Raw genomic sequence first — 27,754 nt, forward strand, 5'->3', positions numbered from 1 at the left:
TTGGGCTTTTAAATGTGTTCACCGCTCTGTTTGCTAAAGACTGGGTGTCTTTTTAATAGTGATGGCAAATATGGAAATAACACTCATAAATTCAGCTACTTGGGGAAATGTAGGGTTAGGCTCAAAAATCACATTTAATTTCAAATAGCTGACATTCTTGCCTGAGGTGCAATAAAGGGAAAGAGAAAGCTCTACCTTCCTTCTTCAAAGACCAGAATTTCTGGCACCGGTATCTATGTCTTCACCCTGTCTCGTTCATAGGATTCCTTTGCTTAAGATCTTGAACATTGTTGGAGAACATTCTGTGCCCTAATTTTCTTGTCTTAGGTTTTTTTTTTCTCTTTTTTTTTAATTTATTTTTTATTAGGTATTTTCCTCTTTTACATTTTCAATGCTATCCCAAAAGTCCCCCATACCCATCCCCCCCAATCCCCTACCCACCCACTCCCCAACTCACAACAGACTCAGTGTCTTCACAAAGAATAAAATCATGCTTAAAAGCCCCTGCAATTTGGGAGCCATGTATTAAAGATGAAAGAAACATGTTAGTATCCATCATTCAGACCTCACTCTCTTAGGGATTTGAGGACAGATGCACTGACTGCCAAAGCGCCTGAGCTGTAAGAAGACAGACCGATTGGCCCAGCACTTCTCCCCGGCACAGGTCACAGGGCTCACCCTAGGAGGCCTACCTTCAGAGGAAGCACCTCCTTGTTTATAGAAAAAAAGGAAGCCATAGCTTTGGTCCAGGAACAAAGTCCGGCTACATTCCCACAGACGCGCTTGGCCGTCTCGATGTTGTAGTCGGACATTTCAAAGTAAGGACTCAAAAATTCTATCACTTCTTCATTGATCGTGTCTTTGGGAAATTGCTGTAGAAGGAAAAACGTGAAATCAGGTCAAAAATAGTTACTTTATGAGGTATATCTAAACTCACATTCTGCTTACAATGTAAAAGAAACTAGTAAGCATCCGAAGCTAGACAAATGGTTTGTGTTTTATTTGTTTGTTTGTTTGTTTGCTTGCTTGATTTGTTTTTGTTTGTTTGTCAGTGTCTCGGGATATTGGGTGAAAGTCTTAAAGCTGGAAGCACAGTGCGGAATGATTGCAAAGGAAGTCTGTCAGCAAGTGCTCTGTCCCTGGTGCCGGCACCCCGCCCTGGTTAAATACACTGGGATTCTATTTAGATGATGAGCTCTATTACCATAATTAGAATTTCAAACGCAATAAAAACTTCTTTCCATTAGTCCTAAATAGGTGAATTATAAACCCATAATATCAACAATGAAAAAACAAAAACACACACAGCTATATTCAAGCTAAGGACATATAGATTTAGCATTTATCAGCAACTAAATGCTTAATAGATTCAGACAGAAGTTCTATTAAACTCACATGAAATGTGAGAGCAATAACTTGGACACTGCACCTTGAGAATGATGAATTAATTTTTAATCATAGAGCTTTCACAAATATGAGAGAATTATTATCTCCTGGAGAAATATAATTTTAAGACACAGCAGAAATGGATTTAGAATTCCATCCTGCACCTAGAAGAAAAGTCCAGCCATGATTAAATTGAATGTTTAAAAAAAAATAATGTTTTCTCTTCTAAAAGGGTGATTACTTTCCAAGTATAAATAAATCTAGCCACTGGTAATTGCATGGAATAAACCTCCACAGACCGAGGATAGCAGAGTAGGACACCCTTTCATTCAGACCTTGCTTGTCACGAGTTTCTTTCATGAGACTTAGAAAATAAGGAAGACAGAGCTCTCATAAGCAGTGACCTTCCATCAAATGCACAAGGGAGATGTGGAGTCATTCACAAGGAATGTATTCAAAGTCCAACGGCACTGTCACCTACTCTCCTAGTTGCCTGGGCAAGTCAACAACCTACTGATTTCATACGCAACTCATTTCTGTAGCAGAGGGAAGGCACTTTACGATGTCATAGCTTCAGCAGGCACATGAAGGATGCTGAATTGAAAACTGAAGGAAAGGTGGTGCTTGAAGAACGGGCCTAGAGTGGGTATTTCCAGTTAGTTGTCTCAAGATCTAAATCTGGAAGATAAGACACTAAAACTTCTAGAAGGAAAACGTAAGAGGATTTATTCTGCCTCAGAGAAAGCCAAGATCTAAATGGAACACAGAAAATGCTATTAAGGAGAATATCAATAAAGAATCCTACATTAAAATTAAGAATCCCAGCTTAGCAAAAGACAGCAGCAATAAAATGAACAAGCCAGGAAGTGGCTGAAGATATTTGTAGCATTCATAAAGTATTTAAAATCCAACAGAAAAAGTTTAACAATGGGCTGGAGAGATGGCTCAGTGTTAAAGAGTGCATGTGGTCCTGCAAAGGACCCATGTTCCTCACACCCACAAGGTGGCTCAGCCATTGGCAAGTCCAGGTCCAGGGATCCTGACTTCCTTTTGCAGCAAATATAAGCACCAGACACACTCATGCAAGCAAACACTCATATACATAAAATGAAAATAATTAAATCTTTAAAACTAGTTTTAGCAGAAGGGGGCAAAAATATTGTGAGAGTCAAAGAATCAGAGTTCCCAGTGCGATTATGTCTTCTAGGGATGCCAGAAACTACATCGACAAAGTTTCATGACCCATGTGACTTGCCCAAATGTAAGCTGAACAAGGCATCAATAGACACAGCAAAGTGGTCAGGGAAACTCCATAAGGCTCTAACCCTATACAAAGAACTATAAGAGCTAAGGAGTGCTGAGACTGGGAGAAATGGGAAAAGTAAACCAATTTGTTATCCAGTACCTAATGGTCTGCCTGGAAAACATATATCGGTAACCGTATACAAACTGAACAGGTTGTATTTACATATTTAGTATTACAAATGTATGTGCATATGCACGTATAACAATTGATGAAAATAGAGACCATGAATTTTAAAGAGAACAAGGAGGGGTACATGAGAGGGGATCAAAGGAGGAAAGAAGAGAACAGAAAGATGATGTAATTGTAAGTTCAAAAAATAAAAGAAATAATTACACAGAGAGAAAGGCCCAAATAAGCACTTAACATAAAAATTTCTGAAAGGTTTACAAACCCAACCAAAGATTTTCAGCACCATTAGCTGTCACCGAAATGCAAATTAAGCCCATAACAAAGGAAACACTTCTGCCTCACACAAGGACACTGAAAAGCAGAAAACAGTTGGGCTGTGGGGGTGAGCACACAGTAAGTCTCAATGCTGAGTACGTGTATGACACGACCTTTTAAAAAACTTCCCTACGGTCTACAAAAACTGAGAAGATGTGTACAATCTATGTCTTAGAAATCCAACTCCTGTAAATATGGCCAACAGAAATGTATACATGCCGCCCCTAAAGGTCCTATATGTCAGTACAGACACCAGATTCATTTGTAATAGCCAGAACTTAGTGACAACCTGTAAGGAGCCGCCTTCACATTCGCCATTACAAGATGGCGCTGATGGCACTGACACCCATGTTCTAAGTAGTAAACAAGCAAGCTGCGCATGTGCCGGGGTAGCTTTCCACGCCATGTGCTCTGCCTTTCCCGTGACGACAACTCTGGCTGATGGGCTGCAGCCAATCAGGGAGTGACACGTCCGAGGCGGAGGACAGTCCTCCATAAAAGGGAGGGGGCTCCGCCATCTCTCTCTCTCTCTGGCTCCCTTCTCCACTGGCTCCTGATGGGGTAAGCAATAAAGCTTGTGCTGCAGAAGATTCCGGTTGCCCTGAGCGTGTTCTTACCAGGGGAACAAAAGCGGCGGGCAATAAATGGTGCCGGAACCCGCGAGCTACTACATCACGGAGAAGGAGCGGTTAATGAAGTGTTCCTGGAAACAGACTGTTGAGAAGGATCCGGTGTGGGTTCAGAACTCTACAGCTGGGGAACTGTGGTAATGAAGTGTTCCCGGAAACAGACTGTTGAGAAGGATCCGACGTAGATTCAGAACTCTTCAGCTGGGGAACGGATGCGCGTTCGTTACAGCTTTACAAGGTATGTCTGGTCTTGAACTTTCTCTAGTGTTAAAAGCCCTTTTATTTCTTTTCATATGTCAACAAGCAGTTAAGACAGGGTGGAGAATTCTGGACAAAATTCAAGACAGTCTATCAGAAGTAAAGCGGGGAGAGAGAGCAGGAAAAAAGAGAAAGCATGGCGCGCGAAATAAGTATACAGGCCTTTCCACGGGTCTTGAACCCGAGGAAAATTTAATGTCAGGGAAGAATACCTGGGGAGAGATTAGAAGGAAAGAGGAGAAAAAACAAAGGAAAAAAGAAAAGTTAATGTCAGGGAAAAATACCTGGGGAGAGATTAGAAGGAAAGAGGAGAAAAGAGATGAGTTTAAAGAGCCAGTTCTTAGTAGCTGTGAATCAGATAAAGAAATTAGCCCTTCTGAGGAAACAGACTTGGAGGAGGGAGCAGCTCGTTATGAGAGAGAAATTCGAGCTTTTAAGTCAAGAAAAAAGCCAAAAGTGGCTGGCAAAGGCCAGCTTGCTGCTTGGCCTCAGGGCAGTCGGCTTCAGGGTCATAGTGCACCTCCACCCTATGCGGAGCCCCCGCCCTGCGTAGTGCGTCAGCCCTGTGCAGAGAGGCAATGCGCAGACTCGTTCATTTCAAGAGAGGCACAAAGGAAGATACAACAGGCATTTCCGGTCTTTGAAGGAGCCGAGGGTGGGCGTGTTCACGCTCCGGTAGATTATACACAGGTTAAAGAGCTTGCCGAATCGGTCCGTAAATATGGAGCCAATGCTAATTTTACTTTGGTGCAGTTAGACAGGCTTGCCGGCATGGCACTAACTCCTGCCGACTGGCAAATGATTGCAAAAGCCGCTCTCCCCAATATGGGCAAATATATGGAATGGAGAGCTCTATGGCAAGAGGCTGCACAAACGCAGGCCCGAGCAAACGCTGCTGCTTTGACTCCAGAGCAGAGAGATTGGACTTTTGACAGGTTCAAACCTTGGCAGCCACATCCAATGATTGGGCAGTTTTAGTTACCTCCTTTTCAGGACAAATAGATAACCATTATCCAAAACATCCAATTTTACAGTTTGCCCAAAATCAATCTGTTGTGTTTCCACAAATAACAGTAAGAAACCCACTTAAAAATGGGGTTGTGGTATATACTGATAGATCAAAAACTGGCATAAGTGCCTATGTGGCTAATGGTAAAGTAGTATCCAAACAATATAATGAAAATTCACCTCAAGTGGTAAAATGTTTAGTGGTTTTAGAAGTTTTAAAAACCTTTTTAGAACCCCTCAATTTTTTAGAAGTGGCTGGAGTGATTAAGCCTTCCAGTAAAGTTGCCAATATTTTTCAGCAGATACAATTAGTTTTGTTATCTAGAAGATTTCCTGTTTATATTACTCATGTTAGAGCCCATTCAGGCCTACCTGGCCCCATGGCTCTGGGGAATGATTTGGCAGATAAAGCCACTAAAGTGGTGGCTGCTGCCCTAACATCCCCGGTAGAGGCTGCAAGAAATTTTCATAACAATTTTCATGTGACGGCTGAAACATTACGCCGCCGTTTCTCCTTGACGAGAAAAGAAGCCAGTGACATTGTTACTCAATGTCAAAGCTGCTGTGAGTTCTTGCCAGTTCCTCATGTGGGAATTAACCCACGCGGTATTCGACCTCTACAGGTCTGGCAAATGGATGTTACACATGTTTCTTCCTTTGGAAAACTTCAATATCTCCATGTGTCCATTGACACATGCTCTGGCATCATGTTTGCCTCTCCTTTAACTGGAGAAAAGGCCTCACATGTGATTCAACATTGCCTTAAGGCATGGAGTGCTTGGGGAAAACCCAAACTCCTTAAGACTGATAATGGACCAGCTTATACATCTCAAAAATTCCAACAGTTCTGCCGTCAGATGGACGTGACCCACCTGACTGGACTTCCATCTAATAAAACAGAAAGGGGGAGTCGAGGAGGCTCTACCCCGAGTACCAAGAGTGTCTGTGTCTATGGCACTCTTTACACTCAATTTTTTAAATCTTGATTCTCATGGCCATACCGCGGCTGAACGACATTGTTCAGAGCCAGATAGGCCCAAAGAGATGGTTAAATGGAAAGATGTTTTAAATAACAAATGGAAAGGCCCGGATCCTATTTTGATAAGATCCAGGGGAGCTGTTTGTGTTTTTCCACAGAATGAAGACAACCCATTTTGGATACCAGAAAGACTCACCCGAAAAATCCAGACTGACCAAGGGAATACTGATGTCCCTCGTCTTGGTGATGTCCAGTGCGACAACAACAAAGGGAGAGCAGCGTTGGGAGATACAGAATTGGACGGCTAAATTTGAACAGACCCTTTGAAAATTGAGACTTGCCCCACGCACTTGGACCTGTCCCTGACCTAAGGACTATCTTTTCAACATTTTCCTTCTTTAAAGAATGGGTGGGAGTGGAATTATTTGGAGCTGTTCTTTGCTGTGGATTAGTGTTGCTTCTTTGATTGGTCTGTAAGCTTAAGGCCCAAACTAGGAGAGACATGGTGATTATTTCCCAGGCGCTTGCAGCACTAGAACATGGTGCTTCCCCTGATATATGGTTATCTATGCTTAAGCAATAGGTCGCTGGCCACTCAGCTCTTGCACCCCACGAGGCTAGTCTCATTGCACGGGATAGAGTGAGTGTGCTTCAGCAGCCCGAGAGAGTTGCATGGCTAAGCACTGCAGTAGAAGGGCTCTGTGGCATATATGAGCCTATTCTAGGGAGACATGTCATCTTTCAAGAAGGTTGAGTGTCCAAGTGTCCTTCCCCCAGGAAAAACGACATGGGAGCGGACCAAGACCCCTTTGGGTGATGAGCCTGGGAGGAGGTTTTGTGTAAAGCCCCTATTTTACACACTGGGGATTTGACCTCTATCTCCACTCTCATTAATATGGGTGGCCTATTGCTCTTATATAAAAGAAAAGGGGGAGATGTAAGGAGCCGCCTTCACATTCGCCATTACAAGATGGCGCTGATGGCACTGACACCCGTGTTCTAAGTAGTAAACAAGCAAACTGCGCATGTGCCGGGGTAGCTTTCCACGCCATGTGCTCTGCCTTTCCCGTGACGACAACTCTGGCTGATGGGCTGCAGCCAATCAGGGAGTGACACGTCCGAGGCGGAGGACAGTCCTCCATAAAAGGGAGGGGGCTCCACCATCTCTCTCTCTCTCTGGCTCCCTTCTCCACTGGCTCCTGATGGGGTAAGCAATAAAGCTTGTGCTGCAGAAGATTCCGGTTGCCCTGAGCGTGTTCTTACCAGGGGAACAAAAGCGGCGGGCAATAACAACCCAAAACCTCCTTCAATGGAAACGTTCACGTGGGTCACACTGGGGTTGATTCAGAGGATCTCGTGGAAATGACTGTAAACATTTCAGAAAGTCTAAATGCTAGCTGTAAAGTCTATTTAAGGCTGGTTGCGATCACTGGCAATGTAAATATCTGTATTTAGAATAAAGGCAGCCTCTGGTTAAAGCTCAGTTTCTCCTGGCTTTGCTAGGCTTCCCATCTCCTAGACTGTAGGTCACTGGTGCCAGCTGCACCCGTGTGCTGTAATTCTACGGGACGCCGTGCTGCCTGCCTTTTCCAGACCTGCGTCCCTAGCATCGTTTTTGGAATTTGAAACTGGTCTTCCTGGAGTAATTGTACTGTGCAAACACTGAAAACCAATGGCTTTGTTCTCTTCTTCTTTTGTCTTACTTTCTTCTTCAAAATAAAGCCTACTTATTGTTGGTTTTCTGTCTGGACTTCACCCCTACAGTTACCTGGCAACAGCCAGATATGCTCCTCCCCAGAGTTGCCTGGTAACAGCCAGGTAGGCCTGGCCTACTATAAAAGGGGCTGCTTGCTCCCTCCCACCCCCCCTCATTCTTACTCTTGCCTCTCTCCCCATTCCCTTCCTCCCACATGATCATAGCCAGCCTTTATTTCTCTCCCCTCTGCCTTTCTCTCTGCCTCTACTACTCTCTTAACTCCAATCCCCGTGCCCTGAATAAACTCTATTCTATACTATACAGTCATGCATAGCTGGTCCCTCAGGGGGAAGGGATGCCTTGGCATGGGCCCACCAAGGTATCCCCTTCCCCCATACCTCACCACACCCCATAGAACATAATTATACCCTTTATCTTTTTATTATCACAACAATTGTAGCACTACCCAATCATATATTAGAAAGCTATAACTGAAAATGAATGCAAAGTCACTTTTGCCACAATGAGAATAAATCTCATCTATACAGTAAGTGAAGGTCAAAGGAAGGTCTCATACTACATAATTTTATATGGGAGAATTTCCAAACAAGCAATGATGACGAACAAGAGGAGAGAATAATGTTTACTTTATGTGAGGTTACTGACTTGCTTTAAGCTTGAAAGAAAGTCTAAATATATTTTTCTGCTTCGAGTGATGATAAATATGTGTATACATATTCCTTAAGTAGAACTCTTAAAATTTGAACATTACATATACAACAAAGTTACAAATTTATGGATTACTCCTCCAATAGTACTACTGCCAACATCAAATTGTAAATATGAGCACAGGCAGTAGATTATGGGTATCTATAAACCCCCAAAACAAACCAAGAATATTCGTGAGAAATACCTTATCTGTGCTGAACACATACAGAATGCTCTCTCAGCGCTGTCCCTGAACAAAATAGTGTAACAAACTGGACATGGTGACATGTGCTTGTGATCCCAAGCCTTGAGAGGCTGAGGCTGATGATTCATGAGCTCAAGTGGGATATATAGTGAGGTCATCTAACGAGAACAAAACGGCTAGTGACCAGGCAGCATTTACACGGTGTTGGGATTGTAAATAACCTAGCAGTCATTTACAGCCTATAGGAGGAGACGCAACGATATTCGCAAAGCCTGTGTGACTGTACATAAGGAACCTGAGCATCCTCACATTCCTGCATCCACTGGGAGTCCTGAAGGTGCTGAGGATAACCTCATCTATTTTTATATGTGGATAGTACATCTATCTATGTAGTCTCATAAGAATGACTTTGCCAATTTTTATTGGAGTTTGCCTGTCGACATAGCTAAAAGTGGCCAGAAAAGGTCTAACACTATGTCTGAAAGAGAAAGCTCTACTATAAGAGTACTCAAGTGTATTTCCAAACTACAAACATAGAATTAACTATTTTTAGAAATGAATTCTATTAAAAGGCTCAACTACAACAGACAATTGGGTCCCCTCTTGGCCCAGTTCTGTTGAAAGACCAACCTGTAGGTTCTGGAGAAAGTTTCCTGCTGTCATCAGTTTCAAAGACTCCTGCCAGGAAGGCATGGTGCAGCCTTTGTCCAGGTCAATTTTCACCGCATTGACCCTCCTCTGAAACAGCAGCAGCACGCAGTCCATGATCCGCATGATTAGGTGAGGGGGTCGGCCCAGGGTGCGCACTGTGGCAATGTCAGAAGGCTTGATGGTCTGTGGGATGGAGCATGGCACTCAGATAAGGAAATGCAGACAAACAAACTTTTGTGTCTGAACGCTGATGTTTCAACAGAGAGCAGACAGAGTCAAAATTCTTTATAATTCTCTTTCCATTTTTTTTTTTTAAATTAACTTACAAACCTGTAAGTTTTATGTTTTGTTTTGGGTTGGTTTGGGTTGGGTTGGGTTGGGTTGGGTTGGTTTGTTTTTTGTTTTTTTGTTTGTTTGTTTGTTTGTTTGTTTGTTTGTTTGTTTGTTTGTTTGTTTTTCTCTGTATAGCCCTGGCTGTCCTGGAACTCACTCTGAAGAACAGGCTGGCCTCAAACTCAGAAATCCACCTGCCTCTGACTCCCAAGTGCTGAGACGAAAGGCATGCACCACTGCCTGGCTTATGATTATTTTTTAAGGTATTTTATTTTTCATTATGTAACAGGCGTGGTGTTTGCAGGTGAGTACAGGTGTCTATGAAGGTTAGAACATCAGAGTCCTCTAGGGCTGGACTTAGATGCAGTTCTGATCCACCCAACAGTGTGCTAGCAACCGGACTTGAATCTTCTGCAAGAATGGTACATGCTTTGAACTGCTAAGCCATCCTCTTCAGAAACCTTGTCACAGGTTCCTTAATGGCGTTTTCACACATACTTAGCTTTGGCTGGCCCTTGTCATTCCTAGCACCCTCCTCCTACTTTTCCTGTCCCCATTTTTGAACACTTATACTCCCAGTAGTCTCCCATTTTCATATCACATTTATCCCAACACCCTCTCCACTTTCCTCCCTTAGAACCTCATTTTATAATACATGGGACTGGAAATGTTTATATTGAGTGAGAAACCCCCATCTCAGAAAGACATACACTGCATGTTCTCTCTCAAATGCAGAACCTAGCTTCCTTTATGTATGTGTACTCATGTGAGGTTGGGTGAGCATAGAGGCCATATTTTTACAATTTTAAGGAGCAGCAAGAGGAGAGAAATGTTGGTGAGCAGATATGGAACTGTGACATCCCTAAAACTGTAGAGACTTCTTTATGTTTCTTTAAAAAAGAAAAAAAAAAAAGAAAAAGAAGAAGTAGTCTAAAACAAAATACTCAGCACTTAAGTAACTACCAGGGTTTGAAATGAGGAAAAATACTATATTCACAGGGCCTTTTTGCTCATTAGCTATGTAGGTCAAGAATCTGCCTCTCCTAAAGCAACTGAGATTGTCATAGTGGACTGACACCATAGGGTAGCCTTGGGGCTGACAGATTGAATAATTAGAGGTTTCTTAGCTGGGAACTGGCCTTTAAATGAAGAGAGTTGGACAATTCGAATTTCACAGGGCTCTCACGAAGGCTCTATTCCAATTCTAGCACAGATATTCTTATGCAGCAAATTACTTAATAATCAGCCTCTTTTAGTTGGCAGCATTTTCTCAGCTGAACTTTTTATGAAATCAGTATTGGAGAAAGATGAGTCTAATGCAGGCTTGCTTTCAGGATAAACAGCACATGACCCTGTGCGTCTGTGTCTTAAAGCCTTCTTTCTTATCTGCATCCCCTGTCATCGGATCAACATTCTCTGAGATGGAGTACACACTCACACACAATTTAGTGATTGGCTGTGAAGAGCTGTTTCAACCTACCAGCGTTTCTGAAAGCTAGGCAGCTAGAGGAGGTTATTGGAGGCAACTAACTGAAAATGTCAGACCCTTATTTGAGATGTGTGACTTCTGAAGAAGGAGGGAAAGAGAGCAACAGCCAGTGGGAAACTAGGATTAAGTTACACTTACACAAAAATGCATCAATTACATAGGTTGACGTTGTGTGCTTATGTCAGGCACATGAGTAAGTGAGCTACTTTTGATACTATATCTAGAGCCCAAAGTGTTTCTGGTAGCTATTGGATTCTATTCACTGCATCTGCAGTAACGTGAGTATGTGTAAGGCCTTATACACCATGGCAAGATAGCAGTTACTTCTTGCATGCTTAGTTCCCACAGAGATCAGAAGAGGGAATTATCTCCCCAGAACTGAAATTATGGATAGTTCTGAGTCAATGTATGGGTCCTGAGACATGAACTAGGTGATCCAACATGTTGTTCTCTGTTGGGAACAAAAAAGGGGGCCCTGGGGAGACCCTGGGGAAGAAGGGAAGGAAAGGGGGCCTTCGTCCTGCCAGAGTTCCTGTTCTCTGGGCAGGCAGATGCAGGCAGAGCTGCTGGCGCTTTCCACAAGGCCCCGGGTGAGCATCTAAGGCTGACCCCACTTGGTGGGGTGTGGAGAAGGGGCAGCCTGCAATCAGGTACCCCAAGGTGACACCCTGTAGCCCCAGGGTTATAGGAGAGAGGGGATAAGGGAAGAAGTTCCCAACACTGACCAGAGTGCACAGCAGGTCTTGATGGAGCAGAGACTCTATGGTTTAAGAGTTTTATTATAGAAATGCTGGGGGAAAAGAGAAGGAGGGGGAGAAGAAGAGGGAGAGGAAAGGCTAGAGAGAAAGAGGAGAGGAAAAACAAAGAGAAAGGGAAGAGGAGAGAGAAGTGAGAGAAGTGAAAGGTAAAGGAACAAAGAAGTGGGAGAGTGAGGTGGGAGCCTAACAGCCCCTTTTAAGGTCTTCACTGTTGCTAGGTAACTGGGGAGGAGTTTAGCCTGAAGGTCAGAAGCTTGGACCATTGCTTATGTGACTACTGACCATGCTTCTCTTGTGGGGGCTGTGGGAGGTGGTAACTTAGGCAGGAGCCAGAGTTCCAGGAGCATCATGTACGTGAATTATGACCATCGGGGTTCAGACCTCAGCTCAACTGGATACCAGCCTGCAATTCCCAACAATTCTCTAAACCACTGAGCTATCTCTTCAGTCTGGTGAGACATATTCTTTGTTATGGGCTCTTCTCAGATTGACATAAGCTGATGTCTTAGTTAGGGTTTTACTGCTGTGAACAGACACCATGACCAAGGCAAGTCTTATAAAAAACAACATTTAATTGGGACTGGCTTACAGGTTCAGAGGTTCAGTCCATTATCATCAAGGTTGGATCATGGCAGTAACCAGGCATGCATGGAGCAGGCAGAGCTGAGCTGAGAGTTCTATGACTTCATCCAAAGGCTGCTAGTGGAAGACTGACTTCCAGGCAACTAGGGTGAGGATCTTATGCCTACACCCACAGTGACACACCTACTCCAACCAGGTCACACCTATTCCAACAAAGCCACACCTCCAAATGGTGCCACTCCCTGGCCCAAGAATATACAAACCATCACACCTGATGATGCAATGTTTGTGTCTAGTTGCATCTAGAATTCTCTTAGATTAGACTCACAGTACCACTTTTCAAGGTCTCAGAAACAGTGTCCTTCAAAAATCCAAGATTGGTCCCCAGGGAGATACTGTTAGAATGTGAGGGAGCCTTTCTGGAGGTAAAACATAGATAAAAACCATTATTGAGTCCTGCCTTTTTGAAGGGGCTACTAGGACTTCAGTTCCTCCTCTTTTCTTTTGCTTTTCTAAAGCGAGCAGTTTTCTGCCATGTCCCCTGGCCACATTATGCTGCCTCATACCAGACTCAAGCACTAAATGTGTAAGTTAAAACAGGCCTGGTCTCTTCCTACAGGAATTATCTCCAGTATTTTGTTATACTAACATGAAGTTTACAAACGCTTCATCGCCTTACCTCTGTTCCCACATACATCTTCAGCAGTGGCTACGTGATGCAGAATATTTTAGCTGTAGAGAACTGCAATTTAGAGAAATACTAGAAACATCCTACAATACGAACAGACGATGTCAACACTTAACTTTTAGGGAAAATGCTGGCCTTCTTTTTAAAAGCAATACCAGAGAAGCCTTACACGACAGTTCTGTGATTATAGGTACCCTGGATTCAACAGGGTTTTAAAAGTTGTTGCTCAGTGCCCTTATCTCAGTATAGCCAACATGACAAAATTCTGGGGAGGAAGGAGTATATGTCCGCAGATCTCAGGGGCTAAAGACCCAGGAGAGCATGAAGAACACCGGAGGATAGCTCAGGCAGAACATGCAGAACATATCAAATGCAAGTACAGTATAGAAAGTCAGGGAAAAGGGGAAAGCAATATATGCATTGTCTCAAAACACAGAAAATACATGTAACTTCCGTTATTGTTTTGATATTGTTGGTTGTGGTCCTGGGAACTAAACAAAAAGCCTCACATATGCCGAGCAAGAACTCTACCACTTAGTGGTATATTCTATTAGGTCAGAAATGCCTAAAACAAAAAGCAAAACAAAACCTAAAGACTGGGATCAAGGAGACTTGGAGATTTCTCAGGCATTGTGCTAAGGAAGTGGTGAGAGAACATAATCTCATTATCAAACTTTGATCCATGCCCAAATGAGGTCAAATAACCTGCATTAGCAGTGGACACACAGCATAATTGTTTTTTTTTTCATCCATTTCTAAGGCAAGGATCAATAGCCTAAGGGAATAGATGAATAGGAATGAATTAAAGATAATCTTTAAAAGAGAATCCTGCATCAATCCCTCAACACTGACCTACCATATAAGGCATGGTCTATCTCACAGAACATATTACATTTCTCAAAAAAAAAAAATAAAAAACACTTTGTGAGGTTATCAGTGCTGTTATGGCCACATGGTTGCCCTGACCATGTTGGAAGTCACTCCACCTCTGTCATTAAGGGGCTGCACTAAATCAGCAGTCTTCATTTTAGATGATTCACAAACAGACTCAGAGGAAGGTTCGTCTCATAGATGGCCCACTTCAAAGTCCTCAGTGAGTCCAGAAACATCTTGGAAACTTCATTCAACTTTCCCGCTGACACACAGACTATTAACGAAAAGGTTGAAGTAACAACCCAAGACTCTTGGCTGCTATTCTGTGACAGGGCTCATTATTCCTTAAAAAAATGAGCACAAAATGTTCATCTGTCTGTGTGAGATCTATAGGGCTGATAGTCTCTGCAGACACGGCTAAAGCAGAGGCTAGAGCTCTGGTCTGGTCCACATGACTTCCCTGTGAGCACCTGCCACCTCCCATGTATTCACCTGGAGTGCGGCTTCCGCCTCTTCTAGGGCTGGCTTTGCTGCCTCTAATTTCTCTTCTGCGATGGCTTTGTCCTTGGAGATGCTGTCAACAATGGCCTGTGCTTTGTCCTTTACCTTCTGCACCTCAGCTTTGACCTTCTCAGCAGCCTGTGCCTTCATTGTGACTTCCTTTAAAACCTAATGAATAGAAAGAAAAATATATCCCATCATGCTGTGGAGGCAGCACACATTTCTCGATTTGTCTACTTTACACGGTTTTCATACAGAACAATGGGTAGTTTACTATAACAGAGATGGAGATCTGCGAGACAGTGGCCATCTACCTACCGTGTCTGCTTTCTCATTGGCCACCTGCAGCTCCTTCTCTTTTCCTGCCAGTTCTTTGCTCAAGGCTGCCACCGATTCTGACGCTTCCTTTAGCTTTTCCAATCCAGTATTCATTCTGGAGTTGAAAAATCCAGGCAAGAAATGTTTAAAAAAAAAAAAGTGGCAAATGCCCTTGTTTTCAAGTGTCATTTCGCTAGGAAGTGCAGCAAGGTCATACAAGGAATGAGAACAGATAAAAATCAAACCTAAGAGGGCCTCACTTGGGAGGTCCATCAAGGATTAGTTCCAAGTGACATGTGCATGTTCCTCATCCACCATATATAGGGAGCGAATGCACGTTAACATGAGCACAGCATGAGGAACCACCGAAATCTAGAGTGCACCACCCACGGCCTAATACCAACACACTCAACATAGCCAAAGCTTCATGTTGGTAGAAGGAAAATAACTTGTGTGTTTGTTTGGTATTTATTTTTTCAAAATAGTCCAATGAAATTAAAAGATTCTGTGAACTCAAGAAACAAAACAAAATTTGAACTAGAACAGATGTGATCTAGTTACCTGCATAGGCTTAAACAATGTTCTCTAGAAGATGAGAGGTCTTGGGACCATTGGGTAACCAACCTATGGACCTCTCATATGTAATCTTGTCTCCTACGCAAGGATCCCTTACTGGCTCTCCTGGCTAAGTTCTGGTTACTTTATGGCAGCAAATGTGAATGTTAGGGAAAATTGGGTCCAAACTTCAGCAACATGATATTCACTTTGCAGTGACCACAATCATCAGCTAGACTCTTCTACCCTGATCACACAGATGATTGGGATTTAAGGCTAAGAGGAGGTTGAATGGGGTATCTGCATTCTCACCTCACTTCCACGTCAATTATATAACTATGTCAGTCAATATCATAAGAAGTGCCAGTCTGCATAGGACAGCTGAAATTTTTATCATATAGACAACTATAAAGTCCCCAGGAGTCCAGGATAGTCCTCTGTATGGCTCTTCAAGAGGGCACCCAACCTCAGCACTAATGACATTTGGGATGGATGACTCTTTGTTGGGTGGAACAGGGGGACTGCCCAGACCTCTGCTCTATGGTGATAGAATATTATAAAAATATCTCTTACATTCCAAGAGACTGGAACTTTTGCCAAACCCCACAGCCAGAGTTAATAATGAACCTTGAGGTCACTTAAGACTGACCCTACTGTGCAGTCTGCCTGTTTGTTTAACCCACCTTTAAGAGAAAAATCGAACAATGAACCCTACTTGCCTTGCATTTTGCATTTAATCAGTGTTTACAATCTAAGCTAGTGAATAGCTTTAATCATTTTTTATTATGTTATTTTTTTTATTTTACCCTCCCTCCTCTTCTCCCAGTCCCTCCCTCTTTCCTCCATCCACCTTTCCTCCCCTTCTCCTCAGAAAAGGGGAGGCCTCTCATATATATCAGCCAGCCTGGGCATAGCAAGTTGCAGTAAGATTAGGTGCATCTTCTATTGAGGCTAGACAAGGCCACCAGTTAGGGGTAAGGGATCCCAAGGCAGGCAATGTAGTCAGAGAAGCCCCTGCTCCCCTGTTAGGAGTTCTACATGAAGACCCAGGTGTACAGCTGTTACATATGTGCAGAGGACCTAGGTCCACCCAGTGCATGCTCTCTGGTTGACAGTTCAGTCTCTGTGAGCATCTATGGGCCCAGGTTAGCTGATGTTGTAGGTTTTCTTTTGGTGTCCTTGACCGCTCTGACTTCTTCAATGAAATTGTACTTTTCCATGACCCTGATCCAAAAAGAAATGCACCTGTATATCTATGTTATGGTAACAAATGCTGAAAACAGATATTGTTTTGAAGGCAATACTAAATGATATTCACCATAAACGCTGGAAACAGCACACAGATATATGTGATAGGGTTTATTTGTGTGTTATCTGGGTCATTTGTAGTAAGTTGTATTCAGTGATTGAATACCTTGTAAAATCCTGTTAAAGGTTTCTATAAAGGATCTCTTGTTCTTTCCCTCATTCAATTGTCTCTGAGCCATTCAATAAATAAAGAGTAAAAGCCCTTTGTTGGGGACAGATGTGGACACAGGGAAAGACAAGACAGGAAAAGACAGCAATCAGGCAAGTGCAGATTCAAACTCATACAACAGATGGATTATAGACAAGAGAGACAATGGAGACACAGGGAGAGAAGTTGAGAATACAAGCCTGGATTCGCTTTTGACCCACCTACTCCAAGGGGAAGTGCTTTGATTTCTTTGGTTTATGCAAGACTGACAAATTTTTGGTACACTGAGGTTATTAATGATTTGAATTGATGTGATTTGGGTGTCACATTTGGGAAATGTGTTTAAACTCATGTACTGTTCTTTAGATAGCAGGAGTGTTGACGCCACACTACCCTAACTTGAGAACCTGATTGTGACAGCCATCAATGTTTCTGGTCATTTCAAAGCCTAGACAACCAACAGTTTGGCTCTGGGATGAGAGCCAGTGCTTCAAGGTGACTTTTCTTTACCCTTGACACTCACCTGTTGGCCAGGCTCTGCACTTCCATGTGCTTTTCTTCATATATGAATTTATAGCCCTGAATAAAGGAGAGGTAGGATTTGGGCGTCACGTGGGTAGAGCGCCGGAACCTCTGGAAGTAATCAGCGCATTTTTCAGCTACCCCATCCTGAAAAGAGCCCATGCACTGGACCAGTTCCTTCTTGATCTCCGCCGTGCAGTCTATGGTATAGGATGAAAGGAAGTGTTCTGACACTAGGAAGAATAAAGGCAACACTGTGTAAAGCGGGCGCACCAAGGCCATGTTCAGAATTGCCTGACTGTGGTTCCTAGGCCTGCATGCAATCTTTGTTGCCCCAGGAGAAAGATCTCTCGGTACTTTGGGCAGTTTTATTGTCCCTTTCATATATAATGCCTTAAAAACTTTAGATTTAGCACCACTCCTTGTTTTCTATAACTTGGATAGAGAAGTCTTTTCTGTGTAGCAGCAGAGATCAATGGCAGCCAGCCAGCCAGGTTTATGGGTTACATAATCGCAAAATGATACAAATAACAGAGCCATCAGTGCCTACGTGCCGCTCAGACTCAGTCTTCAGCTTACTCGGAACTGGTAAGTCCTTTAATTCCTTTCAAATAGGTCATTTCTCATGCAGAAATGCTCATCACTACATTTGAGTTGTTGTTGTTGTTGATGGTTTTTGGTTTCTAATTTTTTGGGTTTTGTTGGTTTTTGTTTTTGGTTTTTGGTTTTTTGGGTTTTTTTTATTTTGTTTTTGTTTTGTTTTGCTTTGTTTTATAAATGCTAGTCATCTTACTCTTAAAAGTAGTGACTGGCTATTTTGCAGATCAGGCCTAATTTATAGCATCCTTTAGAGACATTTGGCTAAAATTCTCCTAGTAGAGACTTTTATCTTGTCCACAAGGTCTAACAGTGAGTCAACTATAAGACACCCTTTCCATTATAAAATCAACCCAGTTCTGAGCATCATGGATATACCGTTAATCCCAGTGCTGAGGAGACAGAGACAGGCAGATCTTTTGAGTTCAGGATCAGTCAGGTCTACATATGAGCTATTCTATACTTAATGTTTAGAAATCTATACTAGAATGTTTATAATGTCTCAAACAAACAAAAAGAGTAGGCCATAAAGTAAGATCAAATCTATCGCCAAAGTACACTGTGTTAACACTGTCTATACATCACAGAAATGGATGAGGGAGAAACCTAAAACACAGACAACATGTTTTAAGGATTATATGTAATGTATATTTTAAATTATTAAAAGTATTTTGAGTATCTTATAAGAAATAGCATATGTGCATAAGAGTCAAAGATAGAAATAGGGCTAGCAGAAATAAGAGAGAAAGAAAAAGAATCCAGTGAGCTAGAGACTGACATAAAGAATAGTAGACATTTATCACTAGATACTGATCAGTGAATTAAGTTCTCAGTGGAAGACAACAGAGACCATCCACTAAACTGCTTGAAAATAACATTTACTAAGTATTAAACAGTAATGAATTAAAATATCTGTGACTTGTGTTTCCCAAATAAGTTCATCAGGGACTATAAGGAACAACTCAAATTTCAATATCCCAATAAATTTAAATCTGGATGCTGGAAACATGAAGAATTTATACCTATGAAAAAATGTTTACTTATTTATTTTTCTAATATTAGGCAAGAAGGTAGGGCCTCACCTATAATAGGCAATTGTCCTACCACTGAGCTACATCTTCAGACCCTCTTGGAAAAATTTTACAGGTATTAGGCAGACTAGTTGGAACATTTATTGTGTGGCAGGTATAATTCAAACACATCTCCTTGGGATTATGGGATGGCTTCCAGTGATTTGCCATTATCTTCAAACTTCATTATATTCACTATGCAATGAACGCATTTGAATGAACCAAATCTCTTGGTGAAAACATATACTGAAAATATTCTTTATGTCATAGAGCACTTGAAACCTTTACATGTTCCCCAAAGCTGCCTGGTGGCTGGGCAACAAAGGCTGCATGCCATTGAGTTATCCCAAGGGGACCTCTACTGCTCTGTGTTATTTAATTTTCTAGAAGTGTCAGTAAAATAAAAATGTAAATCCTTAGAATCCATCTCATCTTATCTATTTTTATTTTAGGAGGGATCAAAAGACAAGTAGCTACATAAATGAAAGGTAAGCCTTACTGATATTTTCTGTTATCATAACATAAATAATGATCAATATCCCTTGGTGTTGGTCAGGGTGTAGACTCTTGGTGGCAGGAACTATTCCTAGGTCTAATCATAGGTGTGTTCGTCTTAAGCCATGGTAAGGGAGGGGAGGAATAATAGTTCCTTTACTGAGCTGACGTACTTCTCCTTCCCAGAATTCCCAGCCCTAGCGCACACGGTAGCTCACTGGGCCACAGCCAAGCAGCTCCACAAGTCGGCCTGCTTTTCTTCTCTTCTTTCTATTTCATTTCTTTTCTCTTTTGTTTGAGTCTTTTTTTATTAGTTAATTATTATAGGATTTACATGCAAAATGTTGCCCCACCCCTCTACTCTTTCTATCTCTTTTCTAAGCACACTTTCCATCACAGTCTGGGCTTCCCCAACATCTTCGGCTTTGACCTCCATGAAAGCTTAATCTTTTCTCCTATGCTCTCCTCTTCTGGGCAGCTGCTGAGGTATTCAGCTTGCCTGTCCTGGGTTTGTGTTTTCATTAAATATCTAATAAAAATTGCCTTTGAGCTTCTGTTTGCTTCTACTCTAGTTTTTTTCTTTTTCATTAATGAGACTAAGATACTCAGGAAAAGATGTGGATTTTCCCTGTATCACTGATGCTTATAGAGCATATCCACTGAATCACTTCCCATGCCCAGATTTTTCAACTTTAATAAATATCAACCTAATTTCTGTGTATTAAAATGTCTATTACATATGTATATATCATCCTTGCCATTGTAGAAGCTTTCACTAAGAAGGATCAATAAGCAAAGCACAGCAAACACCCAACTGAGTGTAAATCACAAACTGTGATCAAGGCAAAACCTTTAAGTATCACTGAAAAACTGGGGTCACTGTATATTTAATCAAAGAAACATATATGGAAGACCTCACTCTCTGGCAACTGTAGAAGAAGAAGAAGAAGAAGAAGAAGAAGAAGAAGAAGAAGAAGAAGAAGAAGAAGAAGAAGAAGAAGAAGAAGAAGAAGAGAGGAGGAGGAGGAGGAGGAGGAGGAGGAGGAGGAGAGGAACAAGAAGAACAAGAACAAGAAGAGCTACCAAGTTTTAAAATTTAAAAGAGCAGAATCTTGTAACAAAATTCAAAAGTCCTCCAACACTGGGCAGACAGAGTTGCCAGCCCAGCACAGAGACATTGGTAGCAGAGAAGATAAATCAGTGAGAAATAAATAATACAGTAAATGAAGCCCCTGCGAGTAAGAATGCACGAGAGCATCATTTCCATCACTAACCAGCAACTAAAGCATCCTTGGGCCATCGGCTGAACCAGTCGATGGTGCATCCTGAAATAAGGGCGGGGAACTTCAAAGCTCGGTTTCGAAATTTCTCCCCCACGGGCGAAAAGCAGAGCACAATGTGCAGGTTTCCTCGGACCCTGCTCATGAAATACTCGTACAGGTTGTCATTGGTGGGCGGGCGCCTGGGATGCTCCTTCTTCATAATGGGTGTCAGGTCACTGTTGATTTCATCAATTTCATCCCGAGCAAAGAGGTTGGAGACCTCAGAAAGAAATGCAGGTCTCTAAAGTCAGTGTGTACATAGATGAGGCATATCAAAAGGAATACTCTAAAGGGCCAGGACTCCATTTGTGCTCTTAAGTTCAGCTTTTAAAGTGAACTTAAATCTTTCAAGATGAAATATATATATATCACATCTCAACGCACTTAGATGGTTCTATGAATGACTGCAAAGCCACAGCCCTCTGTTAGAGGGTAACTGGACACACCAATGCCTAGACCTCCCAGCCTCCCTCCAGCTTCGACATCTTTCACATACATCACTGTTGGAAATGCTTAGCTTCCTATCCTAATCTGGAGTTTTATTCTTTAAAAACCCAATAGGACAAGGCATTCTTCATGCTGATTGCCAGGTTCCTAAGGACATTAATTTAAATTTCTAAAGGACAAAGAACACGAGGGAGTTGTACATTGGGAGGGATTTAGAGAGGCAAAGCTATGAAAGCCACTGAGCTCCCACCTCGCCCGATGACAGGACATTGTTCATGTACTCCAGAAATGACTCCTCTTTAATCTCATTGTCTGTGAAAATAAAAGTGATCCCTTTGCCTTGCTGGCCAGCAGTCCTGTACAAAACCTTCAGGTCTTCCATCAGGTTCGAGGTGTTGTAGGATCTGAAGAAACAGAGCCATTGGATCAGTCCCTAAAGCATTTCCATGTGGAGGCCACAGCCTTATGCTACCTAGCCATCAAACAATATTGGCTTTACTGTCCTGTGGATACATACTGTCTATGGATAGTGGCTAGGTAACTAATTTTTTAGCTTCACAGATACTACAATTATTGCTTTGATACACAAAATCACCCCTAAGGAAGAAGTAAACCTGAAACAAACATAACTTAACACAAGCAAATATCTTTTGCATTCATATATGTTATGTGACTGTGCAGGTGCCATTTTGAAAATGCACACTGAAAGAGGTAATATTTGTTGGACATAATAATTAGAAGATTTATTAAGCACCCATCATCGATGAGAATATTAGAAGGTACCTCATAGATTGAACTAAACAAAACTAAATCCATTCAAGCTTTTGAAAAATGGGAGCGAGAAGCCAAATAATGACCCACAGAGCCTTTCTCGTCTTCTGAAATCACTGTTATCTTCATATCCCTGAATTCCACATAAAAGAGTTAGTTTCAGAGCAACCAGTACACTGTATCAGATTAGCTGGAAACATTTGTAATACACCCTACCATTTATCTCTTTTCATTCCCCAAAGCAATCTGCAGGTAGAAGCCATCCTACAATCAAGGAAGGTTAGAGCAATATCCACACAGAGCCCTCCATTACTGCCAAGAGCATAGACAAAAAGTTTTATTTCTGGAGAGTTGGAGTTACTAATTCTGTCTCTCTCTCTCTCCTCTCTCTCTCTCTCTCTCTCTCTCTGTGTGTGTGTGTGTGTGTGTGTGTGTGTGTGTGTGTGTGCTTGTCTGTGTCTGTGTGTCATTAAAACAAATCAGAATTCAGAATAAAATAGTCACTTGATTTGGTTGCTTGGTCGGTTGGGTTTGCAGGGGGTATTGGAGGGGTTTTGTTTTATTTTGTTTTAGATGATGGTGATGGTTGTGTTTGGGAGGATTGCTTTGTGTTTTCTTGGTTTTTGTTTTTTGGTTTTGTTTTTTATTGGTTTTGGTTTGGTTTTGGTTTTGGTTTTCAAGACAGGGTTTCTCCATAGAGTCCTGGGTATCCTGGAACTCACTTTATAGACCAGGCTGGCCTCAAATTCAGAGATCTGCCTGGCCCTGCCTCCAGAGTGCTGAGATTAAAGGTGTGTATCACCACCACTTGGCTTCAATTGACTTTTTAAAAAGAATACTAAATATTTCACATCTAAACGCTGTCTTTTTAATACCCATAAACTAAATCTATAATCATTGTCTGAATTATGATTTCTATCACTGTGATGAAAACATGACCAAAGCAGAGTCGGAACCTGGAGTCAGGAACTGAAGCAGAGGCCATGGAGGAGTGAAGTTTCCTGACTCCTTCCACGTGGCTCCTTCTGCTTGCTTTCTTACAGCACCCACCACTACCTGCCAAGGTCAAGTTGACAAAACACTAACCAGGACAATCATGTATCCATATTTTTAGGAGACTACTAGAGAAACCAGGGCTAAGTGATCATAAAAGTTTGTTAAAGACAGTTCTCCCTTTTAAAGAAACAAAAGAAGTGCTTTTGTTTCTAATAGGAACGTACATGTGGCTACAACAGAAGAAGGCTTTCTGGAAGAGATGATGTTCAAATGAAATCTGCATCTGAGTAAAATTCTAGAAGAGCCTCTGAGTTTCCAGAAAAAAAACCATTAGCATTGTAAAGTGAACATTACTGGAAGAGCGAGCTTGCTTCACAAGCCAAATGAGCTCCATGTTTAAAAGATGGCTAAGGACACCTTCAAGAGGACAAAATGGCCGCCTACAGAATGGGAACAGATCTTCAATAACCCTATGTCTGACAGAGGACTAATATCCAAAATATATAAAGACACAAAAATTAGGCATCAATAAGCCAAGTAACCCAGTTGAAAAATGGGGTACAGCTAAACATTCTCTACAGAGGACTCTCAAATGGCCAACCAGCTAGTCTAGATGAAATGGTAACCTCTGCATTCAGGGAGACAATCTGACTCAAAAAATAAAATAGAGAAAGATGCCTGAGATTGACCTCTGACCTCCAATGTGTGCACACACACAGGTGCACACACATGTACATACACATACACACACATGAGAGCAAAAGGGAGAGAAGAGCAAGTGAGACAGAATGCAAGTCTCATCTTATCCAGCTTCTTAAATGAACAGGAGAAATTACTGCTCTCAAATAATATGACCAATGTTTGTGTTTCCCAGCTGGGACACTCCTCAGTCCAGCCATGACCAAGCATCTACAGCTTATGGAATTGGATGGTCTCTATGGTAAGGAAAACATTGCCTTTCCTCTCATTGGTAATGGATCATTTTCAGTGTGACATGCAGAGGGGCAAATTTGTCACTGTGAACATTGTGGGTGTTTACTGAGCCATGGGGTTGTAGTGGAAGTCACACTTGACTAGACATCTGGATTGATTACAAATCCTGCAGTGCAATCAATTCCCCTGCGCTGTCTGATGTCACATAATTTACGGGCTTTCTGAACTCCAGCTGCATGATGTACTATTGCTCCCTGACCACCTAACAGACTTCATTAGAAAATCCAATTAGCTCAAATACGTAAAAGTGACTTGAAAACAAGAAGGTTTTAGGCAAATGTTGGTAACAAAAGTATGAATCAAATCTTCCAGTGCAGGTTATCTGTTTCCCTAGCTTGATTTCCACGTGGTGACTAGAATTACAAACATGGTAACAAGGGCTATCTCTGTCATCCCTACTACATGTGCTGAACAGAAACCTTTGGATTTATTCTCCAAGGAGAGTCATATAATTCAGAGCAGCTGTGACAGCCTCAACTTCAATAACAGGATGTCCAACTCCAAGATTCAATAACTTTCATCCTCCAAGCTAGCAGTAGAGTATGGGTCTCTCCCAATGAGACAGGTCAGTGGCATTTCCCATGGATGCCAAATAATCAGGACTTCCTACCCCCCCACACACACCTTCTCTGGATTAACTGCTAATGAATTCTTCTCAACTAAACTTCCCAAACTGGCTTCTGAAACTCTGTTTGACTTCTCTGAATCGCCTCTCCATATATCTCCATGTTTACTGTTCATGTGCTAATTCAGAGAGAGAGAGAGAGAGAGAGAGAGAGAGAGAGAGAGAGAGAGAGAGAGAGAGTTCATCTGGGGTTCCCTCTCTTCATTAACAGTGACTATCTATATAATCCTGTATCCTCCGAACCAGAATTACCAAGAAAGCTCCAGTTTGCTAAAATTCTCAAGGATTTCTACTGTCCATCTTTCCCTTCTCTCTGCCATGCCTCATGGTACTATCATGACTTGCCTAGACTCCTCAGATATCTTTATGGCAGTTTTGTTTTCTCTGTCTATTTACTAGACATGCAAATCACTCACACACATACACACTCACACTCATATACACACACTCGTACACATACTTGCACATACTTACACACACACACACATGCACTTTACCAGTAACCCATCAGTGTTTTCCTATTACTCTCCTGTGACCTATCAATTCCTTACTATACCTTCAGATTCCCCCATGACTAATACATTCCCATTGCCATCATACTCAACACTCAGCCATATTTGATTCTCCCAGGGATCAGTAGGAACTTGCCATGATGTTCACTTCACAGTGCCAATTTGTTGTTGTTGTTTTGTTTTTTGTTTTTTGTTTTGTTTTTTGTTTTGTTTTTTGTTTTGTTTTTTGTTTTTTTGGTTTGGTTTGGTTTGGTTTGGTTTTGGTTTTGGTGGGTTTTTTTTGTTTTTTGTTTTTTGTTTGGTTTTTTTTTTGTCCTGGAAACTCATAGGTTCTTCTAGAATTCCCACTCAGACACAGGTTTCACTTTAGCATCATTTCTTCCAGAAAGCCTCTGCTGATGTGTCTGCATGTACTTCCCTAGTAGACCCAGCATTGCCTACAAACCACATTCTATTGAGTGAAATGCTCATCACCTGTCTCCTTTGCGTTGCTATAAGCACCAGGGCAACACTGGCCAGAGTTATCTATGCATTCATTGGTTCAGAATTGTCTCCCAAAGACCCATGTGTTATGGACGTGGCTTGGACCCCACCTGTGTGTCATTGGGAGGTGATAAAATCTTAGAAAATGGCAGTTTGCAGAAGGAAGTTTGATCACTGGGCCCTGGGGGGCTGTTCTTAAGGGGAATATTAAATGTTCTTTCTTTCATGCATATGTGCTCCTGTTTCTATCCCTCAATGACTCCATATCTCTCTGTGTCTCTGTGTGTATCTCGGTCTGTCTCTCTGTCTCTCTCTCCCCCACTTCTGTCCCTCCTTCTCTCTATGTGTCTGTGTATCTGTGAGTCTGTGTCTCTGTTTCTGTGTGTGTATCTCTGTGACTCTTTTTCTGACTCTGTCTCTGTTTCTCTGTGTGTGTGCGCTCATGTGCGAACACACGTGTGCTCTTTACCTTCTTATTTTACCATCATGTGGGCAGTCTTGTTCTACCACACACCCATAGACCTCCTGTCATGATTTTCCCTCACTGTGAATTCGTAGAAAACAGAAATAATCAGACATTATTTAAAACCTAGACCAAATAAATCTTTCCCCTTAAATTGATTAGCAGTTATTTTCCCCTAGTAACAGGAAGTAACAAAATTCTGCTCCCCCAGACAGTGTTGAGTATCTACTCAATATTCAACAAATAATTAAAGTGTTTGCCTGTATAAATTTTTCATCTATTTTTCCTTATATTAACATTACTGAAATCTACACTAGCACTTATGATATATAAATGTCATCTAAAATGTACAAAAGATACAGTTAATGCTTATTATTTATGAAATATAAAAACAAAGAAGCAACAATGCTCTGTAGTGAAAGGCTGGACTGTTTAAAAAAACAGGTTACTAATAGAAAATGTTCTGGTCCATGACAAGGTTTGAAAGTGGAAGACGTCAGTATTCAAGGAGAAAAACTATTGTGATTCTTAACGTATGTAAGAAAATGCATTCTTAACTGCTGGTGACCTCCGAGACCCTTTCCTCAAAATCCATTTTATGGTAACATAAAGGCTTTTACCTTGTCAGAGTGATCTGGAAAGAGGTATAGCCAGCAATGAACGAAGCCAGCCTTGTCAAGCTCTGCTTTCCTGATCCACCCACACCAACCAGGAGGGCATTTCCCCGAGGAGTGCGTATGACTCGAGAGATCTATAATAGAAAGTAGAAAAGATTTGTGTCTTTCAACATGCAAATTCACCATTATATTATGCACTTGATATAATAATAAGGTCAAATATAACTGATAACTGCTGGGAGAGGGGAAATCAGCCTCTCCCTGTGATGAGCTCTTACTTGTTATCTGCTATAAAGTAGTCAGCCCTGAAGCCACACACACAATGAACTCAGCTGATTGTACCCATATGTTTAATATACATATGTATATCTATGTGTGTGTGGTATAATAATCACAAAGAGGCTATCAATTTGAAAATGGAGAGATACTGGAGAGAGTAGAGGGAGAGTATCTGGAAGGAAGGACAAAAGAGGGAGATGACACAATTCTATTTTAACTTAAATGCATTTTAAAATAATAAATAACTTTTAATGCTAAATAATCACTGGGAAGACAAGGGTGTCTCTGGGTCAGACTAGAAAGCCCTACTGCTTCAGGGAATGGAGCACTTCTGAATGACAACACTTGGATTGCACAACCAGGTGGCAACTGTGGGGTGTGCTCTCACGATCCCATAGGGTACCTACAGTCCAGATTGTGGCTGGCTCTGTTTACAAGGAGAAAATTAGAGGGGTCATCTTAGTATGTGCAACCTAAAGTAGCATGCTAGGAAGGACAGCAGACATACTAGATCATTGCCCATGCTCAGAACTCAGAGCATGCCACTGACTGTGATACCTTCCCCATGTGACAACATAGCTTAAATCAAAGGGAAGAAAACTACCCAAGGATAACAGAGATGGTGCAAGGGAAATGTGTGTAAACACTCTCATACTATTTGGTAAGATGATTAATACCCAAGGTCTCTACCAAGAAGTAATTAAAGATGAGTCAAGAGAATACTCTGCCCTGCTCAGTA

At 41.8% G+C, this 27,754-nt stretch overlaps 1 protein-coding gene across 3 annotated transcripts in view; it reads right to left on the bottom strand.

Moving 5' to 3' along the window:
* Dnah5 (dynein axonemal heavy chain 5) overlaps nt 1-27,754 on the bottom strand; it is a 255,115-nt gene that overhangs the window by 63,950 nt on the left and 163,411 nt on the right. For all 3 annotated transcript variants that reach the window (XM_085831340.1, XM_021183130.2, XM_085831338.1), the window contains 8 exons: nt 26,740-26,870; nt 21,527-21,680; nt 20,782-21,049; nt 17,347-17,578; nt 14,813-14,927; nt 14,486-14,662; nt 9,250-9,453; nt 693-872 (listed from right to left, as the gene is read on the bottom strand). In XM_085831340.1, coding sequence (XP_085687466.1) covers nt 693-872; nt 9,250-9,453; nt 14,486-14,662; nt 14,813-14,927; nt 17,347-17,578; nt 20,782-21,049; nt 21,527-21,680; nt 26,740-26,870 — 1,461 coding nt within the window. The remainder of the gene's footprint in view (nt 1-692; nt 873-9,249; nt 9,454-14,485; nt 14,663-14,812; nt 14,928-17,346; nt 17,579-20,781; nt 21,050-21,526; nt 21,681-26,739; nt 26,871-27,754) is intronic.

Source organism: Mus caroli, unplaced genomic scaffold (assembly GCF_978045245.1).
Source record: "Mus caroli unplaced genomic scaffold, Mus_caroli_1 scaffold_16, whole genome shotgun sequence".
Lineage (NCBI taxonomy): Eukaryota > Metazoa > Chordata > Mammalia > Rodentia > Muridae > Mus > Mus caroli.